General features: G+C 39.2%; 1 protein-coding gene across 1 annotated transcript in view; it reads right to left on the bottom strand.

The window, feature by feature from the left end:
• The window catches only part of LOC146668325 (alpha-1,6-mannosylglycoprotein 6-beta-N-acetylglucosaminyltransferase B-like), a 128,209-nt gene that overhangs the window by 76,329 nt on the left and 29,495 nt on the right, over positions 1 to 22,385 (bottom strand). The window contains exon 3 of the mRNA XM_085410219.1: positions 12,647 to 12,797. Coding sequence (XP_085266345.1) covers positions 12,647 to 12,797 — 151 coding nt within the window. The remainder of the gene's footprint in view (positions 1 to 12,646; positions 12,798 to 22,385) is intronic.

The following is a 22,385-nucleotide window of genomic DNA, read 5'->3' as shown; positions in this document are numbered from 1 at the left end:
TTTATGGAGTGGCTGTTTGGTTTCTCCAATGTAGAGGTCTGAGCATTCCTCGCTGCACTGTACAACATACACTACGTTGTTTAAAATGTGTTTGGGAGTTTTGTCTTCGGGATGAACCAGTTTTTGTCTGAGGGTGTGGGTCTGGAGTGCATTGGGATTTCATGCTTTCTCTTATATACCTGCTACAAGGGATGACCAATGATGAAAATGTTGTTGTATTTGTTATTCTATATGATATCCTACCCTTCTGTAAAGAAGTGCAATCACTTTTTTTTTTACAAGCTCCTTAGATTACCACAACCTGGACGACTGAGAACAAGTCAGAGGACCTGGACATTACAGACACTGTCGTATCCCTGATAGCTCAATAACATTGAGTAATATTGGCAGACTGATACTCTTAATTGAGATCATCTATAAGCATCTTATAGAAAACAAATCCTGCTCCTCACACACGTCTTAAATAATCAGGCCCAATCTTATCTTAATGGCCTTGTAGTACCATATCACCCTATTAGAGCACTTTGCTCTCGCACTGCAGGCTTACTTGTTGTTCCTAAAGTATTTAAAAGTAGAATGGGAGGGAGAGCCTTCAGTTTTCAGGCCCCTCTTCTGTGGAACCAGCTTCCAGTTTTGATTCAGGAGACAGACACTATCTCTACTTTTAAGATTAGGCTTAAAACTTTCCTTTTTAATAAAGCATATAGTTAGGACTGGATCAGGTGACCCTGAATCCTCCCTTAGTTATGCTGCAATAGGTGTAGACGGCCAGGGAATTCCCATGATGCATTGAGTATTTCTTCTTCAGTCACCATGTGTTAATAGACCTCTCTGCATAAAATCATACTCGTAATTAATCTCTGTCTCTCTTCCACGGCATGTTTTTTATCCTGTCTTCCTTCTCTCTCCCCAACCAGTCGCAGCAGATGGCCACCCCTCCCTGAGCCTGGTTCTGCCAGAGGTTTCTTCCTGTTAAAAGGGAGTTTTTCATTCCCACTGTCGCCAAAGTGCTTGCTCATAGGGGGTCCTATGATTGTTGGGTTTCTCTGTATGTATTATTGTACGGTCTGCCTTACAATATAAAGCTCATTGAGGCCACTGCTGTTGTGATTTGGTGCTGTATAAATACTAGAGCTGGGCGATATATCGAGTTTTTAAAAAATATCGATATATTTTTATACGAGATATAAGATGTGACAATATCGTTTATATCGATATAGTCTATGTTACGTTATAATTATACTTGCGGAGCCGCAAGTTTGCCTTTCTTTCGTCCACTTTCGTCTTTACGCAACGTTACTCGGCCTCGCCTCTCCTTCACTGAACACAACTCCCCCTCCTCCCCCATCGCTTCACCTGCAGGAAGCGACAAGATGGACACGGCAAATCCGTTAACGAGTTACTGCGCATCGCCCCGTGCGTGGGGCTGGACGGCGTCAACATGTTAGCTAGCTAACCACGCTAACGAGCTAACCACGCTAACGCCATGCAGCCCAGAGGTGCTGCACGGACTAAAATCCTTTCATTTTCTCAAAAGTTGACAGCGCGCCTTATGTATGAATTCTGGTTGTGCTTGATGGCCGCGCACCGATTTTATGTGGAACACGGCGCTCAGCAATCTGTCAAAAAATGTTTTAGTACGACTTTAGTAAGCTACGGAGCTGCAGCGCTTGATGGATTGTCGGAGCATTACGGCTGAGCCTCGCGGAGTGATACGTACTGTGCTTCAACGTAATATTACCTTACTGTGTATAAGGACCATAAATGTCATCTGTTAAGAGACGTGGTTGCGAAGCGGATTTCAAACTCCAGGTTGTCAGTCACGCAGTACAAGTAGGGAACAGAGCAGCTGTGAAATCTGTCCTTGTTATAGTGCTCGTCTTTTAGTTTACATTTTGACTGCACATTTGTGAGCTTTTTGTTATGCACAAAAACAACATTGTTTTCTTTTATTTATGGAGCATTATTATTTAATAAATGCTCATAATTTATTTTTGAGTAAATTTTATGTACATCTGCTCTATGTTAATAAAAGTGCCTGTGTGACATCTGGGACACAGCTTTGACTAAGAACTCTCTTTTTGTTCTTACTTTATGGCTTTAAAAAAAAAATATCGAGATATATATCTTATATCGCCATCCAGCTAAAAAATATCGAGATATGAATTTTGGGTCATATCGCCCAGCCCTAATAAATACAATTGAATTGAACTGAATAGAATTTATATAAGAGTATTGGGCTTTTACAATTTAAGAGCACCTTAACAGCACATTGGATTCTCTCACCCAAGGGGAAGGATCTAATGTTTCTGAAACTTTCTCAGTCATCAGGGCTTTTGCACCATTTTAACATCAATACCTTTTAACACCTCAGTAAATACAAATTAGGACCAAAGAATGTCAAAATGAGCCAGAAATGATCCCAAAAATGACCCAGAAACCTGGGTCAAGTAAAACATTATGCCCTCTCATGTAATGTTCATGTAGGTAGGCTAAAGGCTAAAGTAACTAAAGAGACAAATCAAATATTTTGAAGCTACTTTTGAAGCTACCTGTCTCTGTTCACTGACTACAAAAAAACAAACAAACTTTAAAGCAAGTGAATCCAGGAAATTAATTAAATAGGTGTTTCGTTGTTGATTACTTCCAATAGCTGTTGTAGAAAGAAGGCCCCAGCAGTGAAGAAGTGTAGCTACTGATGGAGCCTAGATGTTGCTTAAGGGAGGAGAAATTGGTGAAGCAATGCCAGAGTAGTGATCTTCCTAGTGTTTATGCCTAAGGGCAAACTTACCAATCTAGCGGCTTATCCACTGCACAGTAAAACCGAGTGAATCAAATCTGCATCCTTTCCCCCTCCCTCATCTTCGCCTCCCATTTCCTCTGTCCCTTTCCCTCCCTTTGCTCCTTTTTGTACTTTAATGAGTGGCTGCCCTGTGGGCGAATCATAGGCTGGGGCCTCAGACATCAAGTCCCATTCACTGCTACATTGGAGTGTGTCAGCACCAATGAAGCTCACATTGTGATGGGACTGCCGCCCAGTGTATATGTGTGTGAGTGTGTGCATGGGTGTGTGTGTGTGTGCCTGTCTGGCCTGGATTTGGGATATGTTTTTATAAAGTGCTTTCCTCCCATTTGTTCCTCTCCCTGCTGGAAAAAAATCACACTTTACCACGTCACTCATTCCCAATTTCCTTGCTGACACACACTCACTCATTCTGTGTAGAGCAGCCGGAAGAGAACGTGCAGGGAGGAAAACAGGAACGTAGAAAGAAAAGTGAGACAGAGTTATTAAGAACAGGGCGGAAAAGAAACACAGGAAGTATACGAGAGGGGAAACGATTGAGTGAATGAAAATTACTGAACTAAAGAGGAACGTTAAGTCATCAGTGTTGTGATAGTCACTCTGGTGTGCGTGTGTACAGCCATAATTTCTGCAGGTGCACAGATCTGTGCACTTTTCTCAGGATCAAACTGCTTTTTAGCAGGAATGACCTCACATTAACTAATATGTGCACACACACACACATACATATTACTCCCCATCACAGAAGTTACGATTACGAATACATGGTTGTGTATGTGTGCCCATTTCTATCTGCCCACCACTTTCCTTTGTTTCTTATTCTGCATGCTGAATCAAAACTTTCATTCCAGCTATCAAAACTCCTCCACTCCAAGGGTCTCCTTCTAAATCTGAAACAAATTTCCAAAAAAGAATAATGATAAAAAAAATCAATGTTTTTTGTGATAACAATGTGTTCTGGATTAGATTTTATATTACTCACAGAGCACCAGTGCTGAGTTAAACTTTGTAATGAGAGAATTGAAGAAAGTTGCACTGCTTGTAGAAAAACTTGAGTCAATCTCTAACCTTGATTTTTTTTCCTTGTCTATTTTGTGGGTTTGCTCTACAGCATGACCAATAGAAATTGGCTGCTATCCTTGCCTGACTTTGGCATACCTAAAATATACTGGTGTAAATATGCTGCAAGGCTTTAGGTATGAGTCACACAGTGACCCAATACCTCAAACTACTTTGTGAAAATTGTTGCATTGAAAGTAAATTTCTATTATTGATATCAAACACAGTTGAAATATATTGTATGTACAAAACTGCTCACTGGGCTTTGGAAACCAGGAGACACTGTAATGGATTTTTTTTTTTAATGAGTGGCTAAAAGAACAGTCAGTAAGATATAAGACTTCACAGTCACATGAAAATAGTTTTCACATGATTATATCTCCTACTTTACCCAAATACACCCAAGTCCTTGCATTTCCTCCTTGGCAGGTTTGTGGAGCGCCAGCATCTTTTCATGTGTTCCACATCCCTCATGTGTTAAACAACAGACATAGAGCAAACACAGACTTTCTTCTGTCCATAACACTTTCTATGTATCTAAGTTTAAGTTTTGTGTCACTTCATGTTGAGGACCTGTTAGGTGGCCTGTTTCCTTAACAGAACATTTTCATGTAGTTCTCTTGTTGCACACCTTTTAATCAACCTTTCTGACTATCAGGCAGCCACAGGCAGTTTGTGTCGTTCTCTTAGTAGGAAGCAGCACACCATTATATGTTTTCAATTTTATTTCCTAAATGAATAAATATCCAGAACAAGAAAAGAAAGTGTTTTTGGCCATTTTAAAAATACTATAATTGAACATACAGAGGCTGATGCTTCATCAGCTCACCAATTTCAGCGCTTTAATTACCACAAAGTTTTTCAGCTGTTAAAACATAATTTTGTTTTTTCCCCTAATGATCAATTAGCATTTCAAAGGATATCAAATGATAAACTTTCATAAGTAACACAACGTTCCAACAGAAAACCGGAGTGATGGTTGCTGAAAATAGGTCTACCACTATGCAAATACTCCATTCAAATAACTCCTGTTAAATGAGACTATTGACAATTAAATGCCATTTTGATTTGATTTAATATCATATTAGATGAAAACAAATGTGCATTTTAAAAATATTTTTAGTGACCTTTTTTAGCAGTAGCGGTGAGCTCTAAATTGAGTTAAATTAGAAGAAAACACAGCAAACACCTACTCGCATCAAACTGAGTATGTGTTCCAGGTTAATTTTGTTAGCTTGATTGCAGCAATCACACTCCAAATGTTGCCCTGTTGGAGTTTTTATACTTTCTTTTACTCAGTGGTTAAAAAAAAAGAAAACAGTTACTGTTTTGGTGTATTCTGAATACTTATTTTAAAAAATACAATAAATTAAAACACCTCACAAAACAATAATAGTACTGACCAGACACTATCTATCATTGTGGCTGGAGAGACCTTGCTAAGATTTATTCTCTACCATTCAGATATCATAACTAAATGCTTTTATAATGCTCATACACTCCATATTTTATGCCCGCAAGACAAACACTTTTAATTAAATATACATCTGTTTTAACATGCCCAAAAGACCTCAACCATAAGGCGAGAGGAGGCATCCTAATCCGATGGCCAAACCACCTCAGTTATTTCCTGTTGACAAAGAGGAGCAGCAGGTCTGGTTTGACCCCTCCTTAATGACAGAGCTCCTCACCCTCTCACCGTGGGTGGGCCCAGAAACCCTTCAGAGGAAGAGTGTTTGTACCCACTGTGTTCTTATTGCTTCACTTACTGCCCACAGATTATAGCCACAGCTGAGGGTAGGATCGATGATTACCGCAGATGCTTTATCAATCTGTCTGTCAATCTCCCACTCCACTTTTGAACAAGATATGAAGATATACTGGATGTACAAATCCAGTAGTTGTAATGTCATATGCATACTCTATGCATGTATTATATTAATTGCTATTAGGAATGCAAGAAAAAAATCAAGAAGGGACCATTATTACCAGTGTATGCTTGTCACATAAGAACCAAATTAATAATTAATAATCCACAACTAAATCTCCAAAATCTTTTGCAAATGGTGAAATCTGAAAGAGATACTACAAGGTGGTATCAGGGGAGAATGCTGCTAAGAAGCTTTGGATGGTAGTCTGTAGGAGGACTTTGAAAATCAAGAAGAGGAAGCGAGTCAAGGCAGAGACATGGATTAAATGGTGGAAGCTGAGGAAGGAAAAAATGTTGCACAGAGTTCAGGGAGGAGTTGAGACCAGATAACTGAAAGTACAACTATAGTACTGAGAGAAAGTGCCAACAGAGGGGTTTGGTGTACTCTCTGGACAGAGGAATGAGGACAAGGTGACTTTGTGGTGAAATTAGGTACAAGTGAGTAAAAGAAACTATTCAAAGGAAAAGGTTAGCAAAGAAAACTTGTGATAGTCAGGGAGATGAAGACAATAGACAGGGATACTGGGAGGCTAGGCCTGCAGCAGAGAAAGGGAAAACCTGGTGTTGTATGTGAGGTTGGACTCTAACAAAGGAAAAAAAGACGTATATTTACTGGCTAGACAGAGAGATCAAGATGGAAAGGATGTACAGCAGATTAGGGTGATGAAGGATGTGGATGGAAGTGCACTAATAAGTGAAAAGAGTGTGTTGAGAAGCTTGAAGGATTACTTTGAGGAGCTCATGAATGCAGAACATGAGAGAGAGAGAAAGGAGGACAGATGAAGGACAGTTAATGAATTAGGAAGTGCAGAGAATTAGTAAGGAGGAAGTGAAATCAGCTATGAAGAAGATGAGGGGAAAGGGCCCAGATACATACCTGTGGAGGTATGGAGATGTTTAAGGTAGTGGACTTTTTAACCAGACTGCTGAATAAAATTAAAGAGAGTGAGAGGATACCTGAGGAATGGAGACGTGCAATGGCACCAGTTTTCAAGAACAAGGGTGATGTGCAGAGGTGGTCAAAAGGGTAAAGCTAATGAGCCATACCATGAAGCTTTGGGGAAGAGTTGTTTAAGCTAGGTTAGGAAGAGTGGTGACAACTAATGGGCAGCAGTGTGGCTTCATGCCAAGAATGAGACTGCACATACATGTTTGCTTTGAGAGTGTTGATGAGACATATAAAGAAGGGAAGAAAGAGTTGCTGCTGTGTCTCTGTGGATCTATACAATAGGTTGCCAAGACAAGGTCTGTGGTACTGCATGTGAGGGTGGTGCAGGACACATAAGAGGAAGAAAATGAAGAAGAGAGTCCAGACAAGGATGAGTGGGTGGAGATTATATCTCCAGGGTGATCTGTGACAGAAGGACAGCACCATAGGGGAAAGGTGTCTGGTTTGGAAAACTATGACGCTGACAAAAAGAGTTAAAGATGTATAGATTTTCATTGTGAGTGACCAGAATGCACAGGCTTAGAAATGAGAACATCAGAGGAACAGCTCAGGTTGAGCAGTTTGGAAACAAAGTTATAAAAGCATGGCTGAGATGGTTTGGACATGTGCAAAGGAGAGACAGTAAACATACTGGACAAAAGATGTTGAGGTGCTAGGCCATAGGAAAGACCACAGAGAAAATTCATGGATGTGGTTAAGAAGGGCATGCAGAGAGTTAGTGTAACAGAGGATGATACTACAGATACACTGAGATTGAGGCACATGATTCACTGTGTGGACCCTAAACGGAGCAGCCAAAAGAACTAACTTCAGCATCATAAAATACAATTATTTGTGAAACATAATCTGTTTCTTATACCAATAATTACACAGTTAAAAAAGTTACATCATCAATGCTTGTTGGGTAATGCTGGCTGCAAAAGGGACTTTGAACTATTTGCTGTCATGCTAGCTAACGCCATCTTTTATTCCAATTTTCACAAAGTAGTTTGAAGCATTGTGTCGATACCACTTGTCTACATCAGCTGTGACTAATACCTTATAAATTCATTAAAAAAAGCTTTACTTTATACAAAAATAATATTGGGACATACAGTGAAACCACTAAAACCTACAAACCATACTGCCCAACGCTACGTGGAGATGCCATTTAACTCAGTAACAGACTGTGTTAGTACTACTGTAGTTTGAGGCCATCGCTTGATAAAGTATGACCACATTATTTCCAAAAAACAAAGATGTGAACCAAAACTATTGAACTATAACCTTGAAATTCTCAATATAAAGGTTAAACAGAATCGGGCAGCCTTGTTGGAATGAAATCCCCAGCATGAACTTATTGCTTGCACTGTCAAACAAGCTCTCACTACCACTGTACAGGGACCAACTAGCCTGTTCTTATGATTCAGTTATCCTAATTATGTATTTGTGAAGCATAATCACTTGTTACTACATTTTTAACTAATTTAGAGAGACCCTGCAGTACATCTATTCATTATTTAGCTGTGATGTTGTAAGCTGACAGCAATTCTAGTGCTCAAGGGCAAACTGGACTAAGTGTTTAAAAGAGGATTGTGACACAGCATTGATTTCGGCTCATGTTTAAAAGCAATTACATCTTGCCCATAGTATAAGTATCTATTCACCCCCTCAAAACAATGCCCTTCAGTAGAGTAATACATGAATACCATCCTACTTTGAGTACCTGACAATATACAGAGTTACACTCTCAGCAGGGTACTTCTCAGTAATGGCCTAGGAGTAGAACGGCTTCCTCCACATTAAACAGCCCATTACTAGACATTGATTGCAGTTAACACCAACGTCAGACTGTATTAATCGTTCCATTCTTCCGCTCGAGTGCCTCTGCACAGACCTGAACCTGAGTGCTTATCTGGGATCATTTAACAAGGTTTGAGGAAGTGAAGGGATTTCTGTCAGTGTATATCACATCACTCCTGCTGAGTTTAGTCTGGCTGTTTGAGAATGAAAGTTGTAAATGAAGTGAATGTTATAGAAAGAGACAAATCAGATGTTTCAATGCTAACGGGGCAAAGAGGGGAGCAGTCTGATAAAAGCTAGAGTAGCAAGGTCATGCAAGACTTGTCTGTTTCCAGCAGGGATTTTGAGTTACCAGTCAGCAATTTCCACAAGTGGCTGTAGGAGGGGGGAAAGGGAGAGCAAGCACTTAAGAGCTAAACACAATATTGCAAGGAGTAAAAAGGAGAGAAGACAGAAGTCACAACTATAGTGGTGACAGGGAGATGCTGTACATGATAATAAGGAACTCATCTTAGCAACTGCAAAGCCATCTGGACATACAAGGGAAGATGAAACTGGAGCGGAAATTGGCCAAATTTAAATCACAAAAAAGGATCTACAGTACCACGAAAACGTCTGGGGCCACTTGTTGTTTCTTTATATATTGCTAAAATATAAAGAAATGAAGAGGAAAATGGGAAATAGTTAAAGTGAAAATATAAATGGAAATACAGTATATAAGGCAAAAGCAGAGTTTGTGTAAATCTAACGATCTTGAAATTAAGTGTATGGTATGACCAGTCTGAAGTCTCTCAGGCAAACTTTCTTGTAATTTCTTTAAGTAATCCTCAGGAATAGTTCTCCAGGTTTCTTGAAGGACATCCAAAGCTCCTCTTTGGATGCTGGCTTCCTTTTGTTCCATTCTGTAAACATGAACCCACAAGCTTCAATAATGTTGAGGCTCAGACTATGGAGAGGCTGATCCATGACTGACAGTGTTCCATTGTGTGTTTTTCTATACAGGTATGCCTTTTCTGCATTGGCAGTGTGTTTGGGAGGACTGTCATGCTGAAAAAACCGTTGCCAGTCAGATGCTTCCTAGATGCTATTGCATGGCGGATCACAATCTGATTTTGTACTTTTCTGCACTCATAATTCCATCAATTTTGACACTTCCTATTTTATCCTCTATTTGTACAGTTTGGGACATTTTCCAAGGACACACTGCACGCCATGCCAACATAAGCCCAAAGAACTATTCATTTTCAGTTAATTGTTAGTAGTTTTCAGCTAATAGCTCTTTGGGAATCAACTGATTGGTATCTGTGCCTGTCAAACTGTGGAATTACTTAGCACTTAGTTCCTCCTACGCCGGGCGGTGCATCGGGCAGTTGGTGATCTCCATCGATGTTGGTCAGCAGCGACTGCTTCAGCTTCGTCCCAGGCAATGTCGACAGTTCTCAGATCATCCATGAATGTTCGACGCCATGTGGTCTTTGGTCGGCCTTGCTTTCGCTTGCCAGTGCGTGGACGCCATGTCATGACAATCTTAGCTGGGCGATGAGGTGGTAGGCGTAAAATATGGCCCGCAAAGCGGAAGCGCCTTTCTGCAACAACATCGGCTAATGGGCGGGTGCCTGCTCTTCGTAGGACCTCCTCATTTGTTATTCGGTCCCGGTAGGAAATTCTCAGGATTCGCCGCAGGCCACGTTGTTGAAGCACATTCAGGTGTTGAATAATTGCACTTGTTGAGCACCAGGTTTCACTAGCGTAAAGTGCAGTAGGGAAGACGATAGAGTTCAATAGTCTGATCTTGACCCTAACATTCAGGGAGGTCGAGTTCCAAATAGGTTGGAGACGTCGCAGGACACCAGCTGCCTTCCCTACTCTGGCGTCTGTGGAATATTTGGCATTTTTTGTACATTCAACTAAAAACATAGGAACAAATTACATGTTTTTGAGAAAGGCTGCTACTAATAAGGTGCCTAAAACTACAATTTAACAGTAGCACCCCCAGGCTTCTACCTTTCTACCTTTAAAACCCGGAGAGCAGCCAAATGGCTGGTAGGCTTTTAGCTAAGCTTTAGCTTCAGCCAAGTGGAAGCTAAATTGGCTAGTCATTCATATGTATATTAGGTTGTTACCTGGGAATTCTGGAGGGAGGGGAGTGGGGGTTTGAGTGGATTGAGGAATTTCCCTGCGAATCTTGTTGACTGTGCCGAGGATGGTGGTTTTCCGTCTAAGAAGTTTTTGCGCAAGTGAAAGCGATGTGAAAAAATTGTCCGTGGTAACATTTCTGCCCTTGTCTAGGAATGGTTCCATCAGCCTCATTACTACATTTTCAGAAAGTCTCTCCCCAGTGGGACAATTGGGGTCCTTGCCAAGATATGGGAAGACATTGCAAATGTACTTGGATTTTAGGTCGCAAGCCACCCAAAACTTGATCCCAAACTTGTCAGGTTTACTTGCAATATACTGCAGGAAACAGCACAGAGTCTTTGATGGGAAAAGCTGTTCATCAACGGTGATATGTAGACCAGGGTTGTAGCACGTGATGCAGTTGGTGACAAATGATCCCCACACACTGGAAATTGCAGCGAACTTATCAGTCTTTGCTCGATCACTGCGGGTGGACTTGTCATCAAAGCGTAGGTGTTGCATGATGTCTTGGAAGCGGTTTCGTGCCATAGTTCCAATTATCTGTGGGTTTCCCAGGTTTGCTGACCAGCAGTCATTTAGAGATGGAACCCTGTTAACCCCCCGCAAGATGACAATTGCAATAAATGCCATTAGTTCAGGGAGGTCCATGAACCAATGAACATGCTCCATGCACCACTCAGCAGGCCATTTGTAAATATGTGTACAAATGGTTGGTTTTTTGTACTGTTTTTATCAATAAATCTCAGCAACAAAGGACATACACCCATGTGTGTTGATTTCTCCCTAAGATGGCAAACTGAAACACTCCAAGTTGGTGACTTTTGGAGATTTATTTCCCTGGATGATTGAGAATGCATCAAGATGAAACACAAAAGGAAGTTCACAGCTTTTCCCATCAAAGACTCGGTGCTGTTTCCTGCAGTATATTGCAAGTAAACCTGACAAGTTTGGGATCAAGTTTTGGGTGGCTTGCGACCTAAAATCCAAGTACATTTGCAATGTCTTCCCATATCTTGGCAAGGACCCCAATCGTCCCACTGGGGAGAGACTTTCTGAAAATGTAGTAATGAGGCTGATGGAACCATTCCTAGACTAGGGCAGAAATGTTACCACGGACAATTTTTTCACATCGCTTTCACTTGCGCAAAAACTTCTTAGACGGAAAACCACCATCCTCGGCACAGTCAACAAGATTCGCAGGGAAATTCCTCAATCCACTCAAACCCCCACTCCCCTCCCTCCAGAATTCCCAGGTAACAACCTAATATACATATGAATGACTAGCCAATTTAGCTTCCACTTGGCTGAAGCTAAAGCTTAGCTAAAAGCCTACCAGCCATTTGGCTGCTCTCCGGGTTTTAAAGGTAGAAAAGCCAAATGGCTGCTCTCCGGGAGTTTATTAAAATTGGTTCTTTTCAACGCTGGCTCATCCTTCGTATTAGTTGCTTTTTATGCTTTAATGACGTTTAATGTTGTAGATCGGTGGTGAGTGGCTAAAATACAAAAAAGACCCTTTGTCTAAAAATGGTCAGATATACGAATTAAACTGAGGATGAGTGAAAAACACTTTGAAGGGCCCTCAGAAGGCCTTTTAAAGTGTTAAAAGTGGTTACAACAAAGTCTGGCTCCTTGGAAGCAAAACATAAAGAAATGATGGGCGTCTCAAGACTTTTGCACAGTACTGTACTATATATTTTTTAATCTATTCCCCGAACTTCATATGTATACGAAGTATAAAACTCAGACTGATAACAGTGGTAACAGTGTTTTTATAGGAAGAAACCTTTGTATGTTGATTAATGATTGATACTGGCAGATGCAGTTTCGAAGACAAAAAACATAACATAAACCTGTATTTATTAATATATAATCACTATAAACATTTATGAAGGACATTACGTAGGAGAGGTGATCTGAATAGAGTAAACCGTTAACACACAAGAACTGTAAGAAGAACTAAAAGAACTGAAAAAACATACTGTACCTGTTTATGGCAGAGCTGAGCTCATCCAGGCGCCTTGCGTCAGTGGTGGAGGTGTTGTCGAGTTTGGACAAACTGTCCATCCTCTTTAGAATCACCTCCAACATGTCGCTAATCTTTCTCAGCACACCACGTGACTCCACGCCTCCCAGCACTGAGTGGAAAGACAGACGTGAGACAGGAGATGAATGAAAGCTGGACAGTGAGTACATGAAGCTTGCATAACAGCACGCATATTAATCATACAGCCTCCAGCTCTTCTGGCTCACCACACTGTTGCTGATTTTGGCTGTGTTCTTGTTTTGCACAACTGTCACTATGCACTTGACTACAATGAAGATCAAAAGCAAAGTGGCAAACAATGCAAAAGTCCTCAAACAGATTTGTGAGGATTTCCTCTTAACTTCTGTATTGTGTGTAGGAGCCTCAATATCACTTTTTTCTTTTTCTTTGCAAGGCTGTCAAGAAAACTACTTGTATAGTAATGAATTTTGATTACAAGGAAGACTGTAATACAGAACGTCAGCCCATCTATGATCTTTGGTGTTGGTCATGGCCAATACTCCAATACGTACAATTTAAGTTCCTATCCAAAGATAAATGAAGTCAAAACTCTTTGAACTTTGTTGTGTGTCCCTATTTTTGGTGTGTGTTTCAGTTTTAAACCAACTCATTTATTAAATTAATTCCAACCCAGCAGGACTCAATAGTACCTCTAATTTAACTAACCAATGCTCATGAGTTGGATTAGACCCATCTTTGGAATCTCTCTTCCTTTTGATCTCAAATACAGGCCGATAAAATTTTGTCACAGGTGGGATGCTATCACGTTGCCAAAAATTGTTCCAGTGAAAGACTGCTAAATTACTCAAAAACTGCACGCGCATAATGGTTCCAGAATTTGGCACACACATGCACATACTATGAATTTATTGAGAGGCAGTGCGATTTTATAAGTTTAACTTGCACAGTTATTGAAAATGTTGCACCGAAAGCTCATCCTCACCCTACCATTTCAGACTCATGAGAGCAGCTCCTCTTCAATTCAGCCTGTGTGTTATTCTTCATCTTAAACTCTAAAAGCCAACATTTTGATTATGTGTCTTTAACCTGCATATCTCCAGCTTGATCTCTTCCTGCCTGTCTGCAGCAGTGCACATTACCCAGTGATGTATTCTGATCTCTCCTCATAAACTGGATTTTGCTCGGGTCAGAAAACCAGACACTCTGGAGTCTGATGTCTTAATGTAGACTTATCTTTATATCCTTTGATACCCTTTGATATAAAGATATGAGGGTGAGATGTCCACCAAGGCTATATGGAATATAAAAAGCCAGCAACTAATTATGCTGGAGCGCTCAGTCACTTTCTTTTTCTTGCATGTTCTTCTGTCTGTCCATGTGAAATCCAAGAGGAGAAATCGAAAGGAGTGGCTGTGCACACAGTTGTGTGTGTGTGTGGAAAGATGAACACACTGGCCATCAGAGTTGAAAAGTGACTCATAACACAAAAGAGCACATACACAGTAGCAGAGACAGTGAGAAGAGAGACGGTATAAAAAGGTTTACCACACCTCATTAGGATAATTACACTGACTCTGGCAGGGTCAAGAGTGCCTATGAATTCAGTCATAATGGACCAGAATGAGGAAGGTGACTGAAAGCATGAGACACAGATGGAAAGCTTTCTCATTTAATTACTCTTCTCTATTCGGTGTATGTACTGATCATCATTTTTAAAGAAAAAAGTAATAGATAAATTATTCAGAGTGAAAACTAGTGTCCCAGGAAATGGAAATTATTCCAGCAAGATTTATGTAAAATCTTGGCAATATTTTATCTTTTGTTTAGCTGAATCATGAAATAAAAATAAATCACATACTTTACCTCATACTGATATATTACCTCATTTAAATCAGATAGGGACAAAGCAGTTGTCTCACGTTCAACCCTTTCAAGCAACCAACAGAGCTTGAAAGGGTTTATATAATGTTTTCCAAGCAAAAGTTTCAAAGTTTCATTTAATAACTACATATTACATAAATTGCATACTTAACCAAAACATTATGTCTTAAATCTTCAGCGACCTTTCAGTTTATTTATTTATTTTAATTATGGGTATCTGCTTTCTTGCAAGTTTAGATAAAAAACAATGGTGAAGAGGTAAAAGATACCAACGTGATGCTAAAATAAAACATGAAATAAAAAACAGATTAAAGCTAACAAACTTACGAACATAAATGACAAATTAACGCAACAATGATGCGGCGAAAAGTAGCAATTTATCATTTTTGGAGGGGTCGACAGGAAACGTGATGTAAGGTCGATGGTTATATGAGGCAAACATAGGTAAGCGGTGATTGTGACATATACAATACCTTCAGTTGAAAATTAAAACTTGTTTTTCAAAGGTTTGGTAACGTAAACTGATCCAGTCCATATTTTGATCACATCAGTTAGAATTGTACCAAATAGAGTTCATAAGATATTCCCTCAAAGAAATCCCGTCCACCATCATCAACAGAGTTTTGGTAACCATACGGGTTGATGGTAAGAACCTTAGAGCATGTAGCTTGGGACAGCAGGAACACAAAGGTCACAGTTTATTCCTCTAGCTTTCCATCAGGGTTTAATGGTGCCTATATTAACACTGCTAACACCTGGATTACACTGCCTGACCATTCTGTCAAACCCCATGTCTGCTGCTTGACAAGCAATTACAGCCAATAGGTGTCAGAGCCTAACATCTCCAGCACAAGGTCATTGTCTGCCTTGTTTTCCGCCACCAACAGCAGGAATCGTAAGTTCAATGAGTTATTGCCACAGTGACAGACGTATTCATCTGAAACTGACAGTGTCATGTCCTCTGCCTATGATAGATTGCTGTTTAACAGTTCGCGGCTTGGTCCTTCTGGTGACATCTTTGTGACTGGCTGATAATGGATGACAGCTATGTCAAGAGTCGTGTAAATTGAAGGAATAGTTATCCTGGTAAACTGAAAATTCTTGGCACGGGTTAAACAAATGAGTGTTTGTTAATTTGAAAAAAATCCACAAAATGGCATTACTGGCAGAGCTTCATAAAGTGCATTTAGATCCAAACCACCAACTCTTTTATTAGTTTGGCTTGCCAAAATCTGGATTTGATGCTATTAATTAATAAAATACTACAGGGGAGTATGTATATTAGCAAAGAGTAGGGTATATTACGATACATTTTTTTTGACAGCTACAAGCTCCTGGGATGTTCAGCAGTGAGCAAATGGGAGTGATTTCAACCTAAAGGTATAAAAGATCCAATAAGTTAATGACTGCATCTTTCACATGTTCCCATTGTCTAATGTTCATGTCAATTCAAGTCAGGGGGCTAATCGTTTAAATGACAACACTATCCCTGTAGCTTTATTACAGGGAAACAACACGTTTAACAGGTACGTCAAATGAACCGTACACAAATCTCACTGCTGTAATACAGTATATACAAACAATGACGTGTTATATGTAAGTCATGATCTTAGGGTTTGGTCAGTTTTAAAATATAATGGTGTCAAAAAAAAGGCCACAGGACACAGTGTCCTCTACAGAAAGGGAATTTAAAAAAGAAAAAGATAAGCAACAGACAGTTTTTACTTACTGCATTACACAGCAAGGTTGTTATTTTAATTGGACTGTGGAGCCCCAGGACTTAAATTATACAACTTTTTTAAACAAGCAAAAAATAAACAAGAAAAATACATTTCAACAAATTCTTTCTTGCAGCAGCTTATAGTTGCCCATTTTTAGCTTCCATGTTCTGTTAAAGAAGGTAACTCAGAAGTGTCAGGGAAAGTTTTATATATGTGTAGTTTACTGATTTTATACAGATACCTATACTGAGGTTGATATGAATGAAAGTTTACATAATGTTGCTCTCTGTAAAAGCTGGTGTTTCTCCTTCTGTACAGCAGAACCCACACAGCAGCAACTAGGGCTAGCTTAAATACTATTTTACATATCACTGGGCAAAAAAATAAACTAAATAGGTAAATAACAGTTAAAAAGTAATTAATTAGAGCAATATCAGTGATAACACTATGTTTAAGTTGACTGACAGTGCAAAAATTAAATATTAACATATAATGTATATAACACAAATATTTTAAGATTCGATTAGATCAGTCTTAGGTAATACCAACAAACCAAAAAAGACAATATTATGGGTTTTCTGTGAGGGTCCTGTATTGTGTACCGTGTGCTGTGATGCCTCTGGTGACATGGCTCGTTATTTATTATATCTATTATAAGGGCAAAAGCTGTGAGGACAGTGTTTCCTGACTAACTCCCACAAAAATGTTATTGTTTTACTATTGTCCATAGCTGTTAGTTGCTACTTTAATGATAAGACTTTAACAATAAAAGATGAGTAATGTGGCTATCGGATAAAGGTATCTAGGTCGCTCCATGTTTCCACAGGGGCTACAGTGGATGGATCTTCATGTTTGATTTTGCAAAGATTTTATACTGGAAACACGTCTGGATACAGCCCTCCCAATTATCCCGAGATTGGGACCAGTACTGGGACTAGCTTGTGACCCCCTTGAGGCTGGGTTTGTGGCTGTGGTTAACACTGAAGTACGTAAACATTTACATTTGTCTTTGGTGAGTAGAAATCAAATGTCTAGACGAGCTGTAATATGAGACTCCAAGGAGAATACCGAATTGAATATAAGTGAGATCAAAATAAAGCCATAGTATATGTTTTTTTCTAACTTTTTGAAGGTAATTAAAGTCATAGAAAGGGTCAGATAAAAAAAAATATTAGTGATTTTCCTTCATCAAATTTTTTCATGTTGCTAACATAAAATTACATTTCACCCAGGCAAAATGGCAATTATGACTCTACAATATTGCAATTATTAATCCCAGAGGTATGATTTTCAGTACCAAAAAATTAAACTGACTGCAATCTGCTATATTTTAGTGATGTGCTGGTGGGGCGTAACACACAAATTAACACATTTGGCCATGTGAGTTCACAAACGTCCTGGAGACACATGAACATACATTTGTGTGCATAAGCTATGACGTGTGCCAAAACAGGATGATGTTTTGATTGGCTTGGGGGTGTGTTTGCATATTCATGAGAAGAAAACCATTTATGGTTTGATGAATGCTCACAGAAGGGGCTTCTGGATAGGAGTTGACACAGCTAAATTAACTGGACACCAGTGTAATTTTGTCACAGGCACGCACACACACCCACACACCACATGCACGCCCACACCAGTGCACACACAAGGCTTTAAACTTCACATGAAAATCCACCTTGAAACAAAACGCATATCATTTCAGAACATTAAGACTTGAATTAATAATGACACACAGAGCATTTAAAGGGATGGTTCCTCAGTGCTTAATAACGTTGTGGGCTCATAAGTGTTTTGTGTTAGATATTCCATCCCACTGAGTATAATTTGAAAGCAGGGTTTCCAGCTGTGATTCAGAAAATGCAGTTACATCCGAGTAACAACATCGGTGATGTCACCGTGTCCTGCCTGTTGTTTGCCATTATTCACTGTCAGCATCCCTATTTTAATCCACAAGCTTACCAGGGCCCAAGCCTTGACAACACGAAGAAGGAAAAAGAATACCAGGGTACCTCGGTTATTACTACTGTCAGCCTAAATAAATACTGAAGTTGCACTAAAATACACTGTTTTTGCAGTCTACACAGTGTAAAAGCAAAGCCAATTCAGTGATATACTCACTGTAATATTGTGAATGTATTGAGTTTAATATTGAATTTTGGATGAGAGGTCTTCGTTAAAAGACAACTACTGGTGGTTGTATTGTGCTAGCTATTTCCAGTTAAGCTCTATGGTGCAAACTGGAGTCTTGAGTGACTGGTAACATATCATTGTATGCAAATTAAGCACGGCATGTTGAACAGGGCGATAGCGTTGAGGGACCTTGAATAAGGGAGTAGACCCGAAACTCAGCCTTGACTTTCTGGTCCAGCATCAGTCTTGAGAGGACATCATCACCACTGTGTGATAGAGCTGAAAAGAGTAAAAGACTTGTACTGTACTAATCAAATACAGATCTAATGCATGCAATGCACATACATATTAATGCACGTATGATGCATAATCATCTGCACATAGTCTTCCATCACCCGACTCCTCCAACTTGATCTTACTTCTCCCTAAACATTGTTCTTCTTCATCATCTTCCCCATCAGCTTTTCTGTTTCCCTGTTAATCGTATTCCTTAATTAAGTCTTCATTCCGAATGTCCAGTTTTACAAACTCCAGTAAAACTCCTCTCTCGTTCCTCAGAAACCAGACAGACAGTCGGTTAATATCCCGCTACCACTCCAATCTCCAGTACATCTCCTCTCCTCATTTCCACACCCGCATTCAATTACTAAAAATCACATGCAATTTAATTATTATGGTGCAGCAGATCTACTCTTCATTAGCTAAAGAACATGAGGTCTTTGTGAAAAGAGTGGAATGAGCGGAATTTGTGTTTCCCTTTTTTGTTTTTCTTTCTTTTTTTTTTTCCAGCACAATGCAAATGAAGTAAAGGGTGAGAGCAGGTCTTAGCCAAATGAAAATGCACCAAATGAAGCATGAATGAAGTGAAATATTGCACTAGAGTAAACACAGTGAATACCAATGATCTAAAAGACAATTTAATAAGATGTAAGACCAGAAATGATGGCATGATCAATAAGCTATTTTGTGGCCTTCAGTAAAAAACAACCCTGAAAGAATAGAATTTAATAGAAGCAAACCAGTTGGAGGCTAATTCTGCTACAGCTTAATTCCGTCTCTTCTTCCGCTGAACTTTTGAAATATTTATTGTTCATTTAGTTTTGACATTTTCCTCACCATTTATCCAGTGATGTCAAGGCAAATTGGATTTTATGAAACTAGATGGGACAAATGAGAGGATATTAGAAGCTACAAAGAAGGAAAGGCTATTACAGTGTCTATTATCAATGACACTTTCTGTCACTTCACTTTTGAGTAGTTCTCTATTGTCTTAGCAGTTCAACTTCTCTTGTCCCCTCATCCTCTTTCCTCTCTTATTTCTTTCTCACTTGTAATTCCTCTAAGCTGATGGTTTATTTGATTTGTTGGACATTATCTGTCACGTTAGTATTTTTTGTTCTTTTCCCCTTTGGAACATGTTTTTGAATCCTTTGTCTATATTTTCATTCTCTCTAAGCTCTAAATGTTCCTTGTTTCCTTTTTCTCATCTTGATTTATCATAGTTTATATTAGGATGATGACATTGGATGAAAAACGAGGATCCTTTCAGACATACACACACAAGAAGCACACATCCAAACAAAGCGCTTGAGACAGACAAAAACTATATATGTATTTGAACAGAGACCAACTTGGATGCAGTATGAAAGGCTAATCTGTTGACAAGTGCAGTATTTCAGTGCATGTGGGTGTATTTGTTTCTTTACAAAACTGGAATGAAAAAGGCTGATAAGATTTATTTCCACAGAACACAATTTCAAATGGGTTATAAAAATTTTTTTTTATCAGATAGTATTATTCTTTTGGGAATTACACATAAGAAATGCACTGTCAGTCTGTTTCACTGAAGGGTGACATTGTTGAGTGATGATCTCCTTTTTGGTTGAAAACATCATATATTGGCACAGTTACGGAGTATTTGGAGAGCTACTGTTATTGTTTCTTCTTAAAGCTGTATGCTTCATTTCCTTCAATGTTACATTTTAAACTTGATGCTACATTAAAGTGCTAAGTCTCAGCTTTAATTGGAGTAGGTTTAGTATTGAAACATGTTCAGATACCACTCTGTGAAGCTGTAGTGCTTTAAAAGTTTTATGAGTCATAATGTCTCATTTTTTGTGTGAAGCCAGTGAGCAACCCTTAGTACTGTATCTTCTTTACTTCTGTGATGCTCACTTGACTCCTCACTGCAGCCACTTGCAGCTGTTGCTTGTTGTCAGGTTTCTCTGCCTTTACTTTGGTCTTTAGCGACTGGAATGCAGCTCAGATGATTGAGATCTGGCAGTCAACTTGACCAGATGAGATATATTCATATTTTATATACAAAGATTTAAACTTTTTCCTTGCTATAGCTGCAGTGGTGGAATTAGAATACCAGGCTGAGACCATCAGACTCTGTGCCTGCTTGTTGTTATTTTGTGCTGTGTGTTGGGGTTTTTTGTGGATACATCTTGCTGAGATGACTTTCATAGACAAGTATACTGTAAGGATTCACATAGGCTTTTTTTTTGTATGTAACCCTTAACGAGGGAAAATGGCATTGAAACTTTATCTTTTTCATTTCCTGATGAAGTCCACATCTGTGTGGAAACAACAACTACAGGAACAATCTTGCTACAAAAATATGATGACAAAAACAAAAGATTCTCTAGATGTAACTCTGTGCTTAACTTTTATTGGGTTTCACAGCTGATTGGGTGAGGTGGTCCCCTGGCTGTGTTTAGTGTTGTTGTCCTTTTGAATAATAAAATATTCATCAGTCACACTGTAGTTTTTTTTTATTTTTGTTTCCAAAATATACCAGAATATACTGCTCACAGTAAAACCGACAGACACAGGCCATAAAAAAGACTATTAGTACATTTTTTTTCAGGAAGTCATATACCTCTTTTATCAGCCTTTGGTGATTCAAGCTATAAACCTTCAATTTGTGCTCCAAAAGTTTTAAAAGCAGTGACATGAATGCTTCTGAAATGTGGAACATATTGGTGTCTGTATTCGTGCATTCTTGTTCTAATCCTTCAGAAAAAAAAGTGTAACTCTCAAAAAAACAAACAAACCACAGTTTGTTGTATTTGAAAGTACAAGCAGGCACGTATTCATGTGCTATCCCGAGAAGCTTGACAGACACAAGCCGTGACCCTCATTACCATTTCCACCACTCACTGAAGTCACGGTCTCTCCTGTTTACTTTCACTATTTTCAGCACAGCTTTGCTGTTCAGAGCAGACAAGCATACGGCTGCAGGGGTTGCTTCTCACCACAGCCACAAGAATTTATGTTAGCGTGACTGGAAGATATGGAGTGCTTGAGCTTAAACAGTGTGTATGTAGCTTCAGATGGTGGTGTGCAGGAACTACGAAATATCTGTGACATGACGTTTTTGCTTTTGTGAGTGACTAAGCTGCCATATTCGTGCCTGAGTGTGCAAATATAGTCAACCATGCATGTGACAGTAGATCCTAATGACAGATTTCTTGGAAAAGAGCAGCAGAAAAGAGAAAATAAAATGAAATACATATCTGATGCTGATGAGCCTGTTTGCCTACCTGCGCATTCAAATAATGTGAGAAAATCGGCATGCCTCTGACATCAGGATAGTTATATAAAGTATGCATGACTATAATCTCGTATGTTCATATGTTAAGTACTGTATAATGTACAGTACCAATATTAAAGCATATCAACTGATAAAATATAAGAGCTGGTGACAATTTGGAAGTGTCACCAGCAAAATAAATAGTTGGCAAATAATTATAAGCATCTCAAAATATGTAATTAAATATATACATACATAAAGAATTCCATTACTGTGTTCCCTATGCATGAAGTAGTGACACCATGGGGGTTTGCACACTTAAAAGACTATGGAAGCTCTTACTTAATTTAATTAACTCAGACTTAATTTTGTGCCCCATTACTTTTGCCGTAGCCACATTATGACACTATGACTTATTAAGGGATTATATGCCTCTTAATAACCC

This window comes from Rhamphochromis longiceps, linkage group LG6 (assembly GCF_057381845.1).
Source record: "Rhamphochromis longiceps isolate RC_006_pf linkage group LG6, R_longiceps_female_GT1.1, whole genome shotgun sequence".
In the NCBI taxonomy this organism is placed as follows: Eukaryota; Metazoa; Chordata; class Actinopteri; order Cichliformes; family Cichlidae; genus Rhamphochromis; species Rhamphochromis longiceps.
This window is presented reverse-complemented; position numbering and strand designations above follow the sequence as displayed.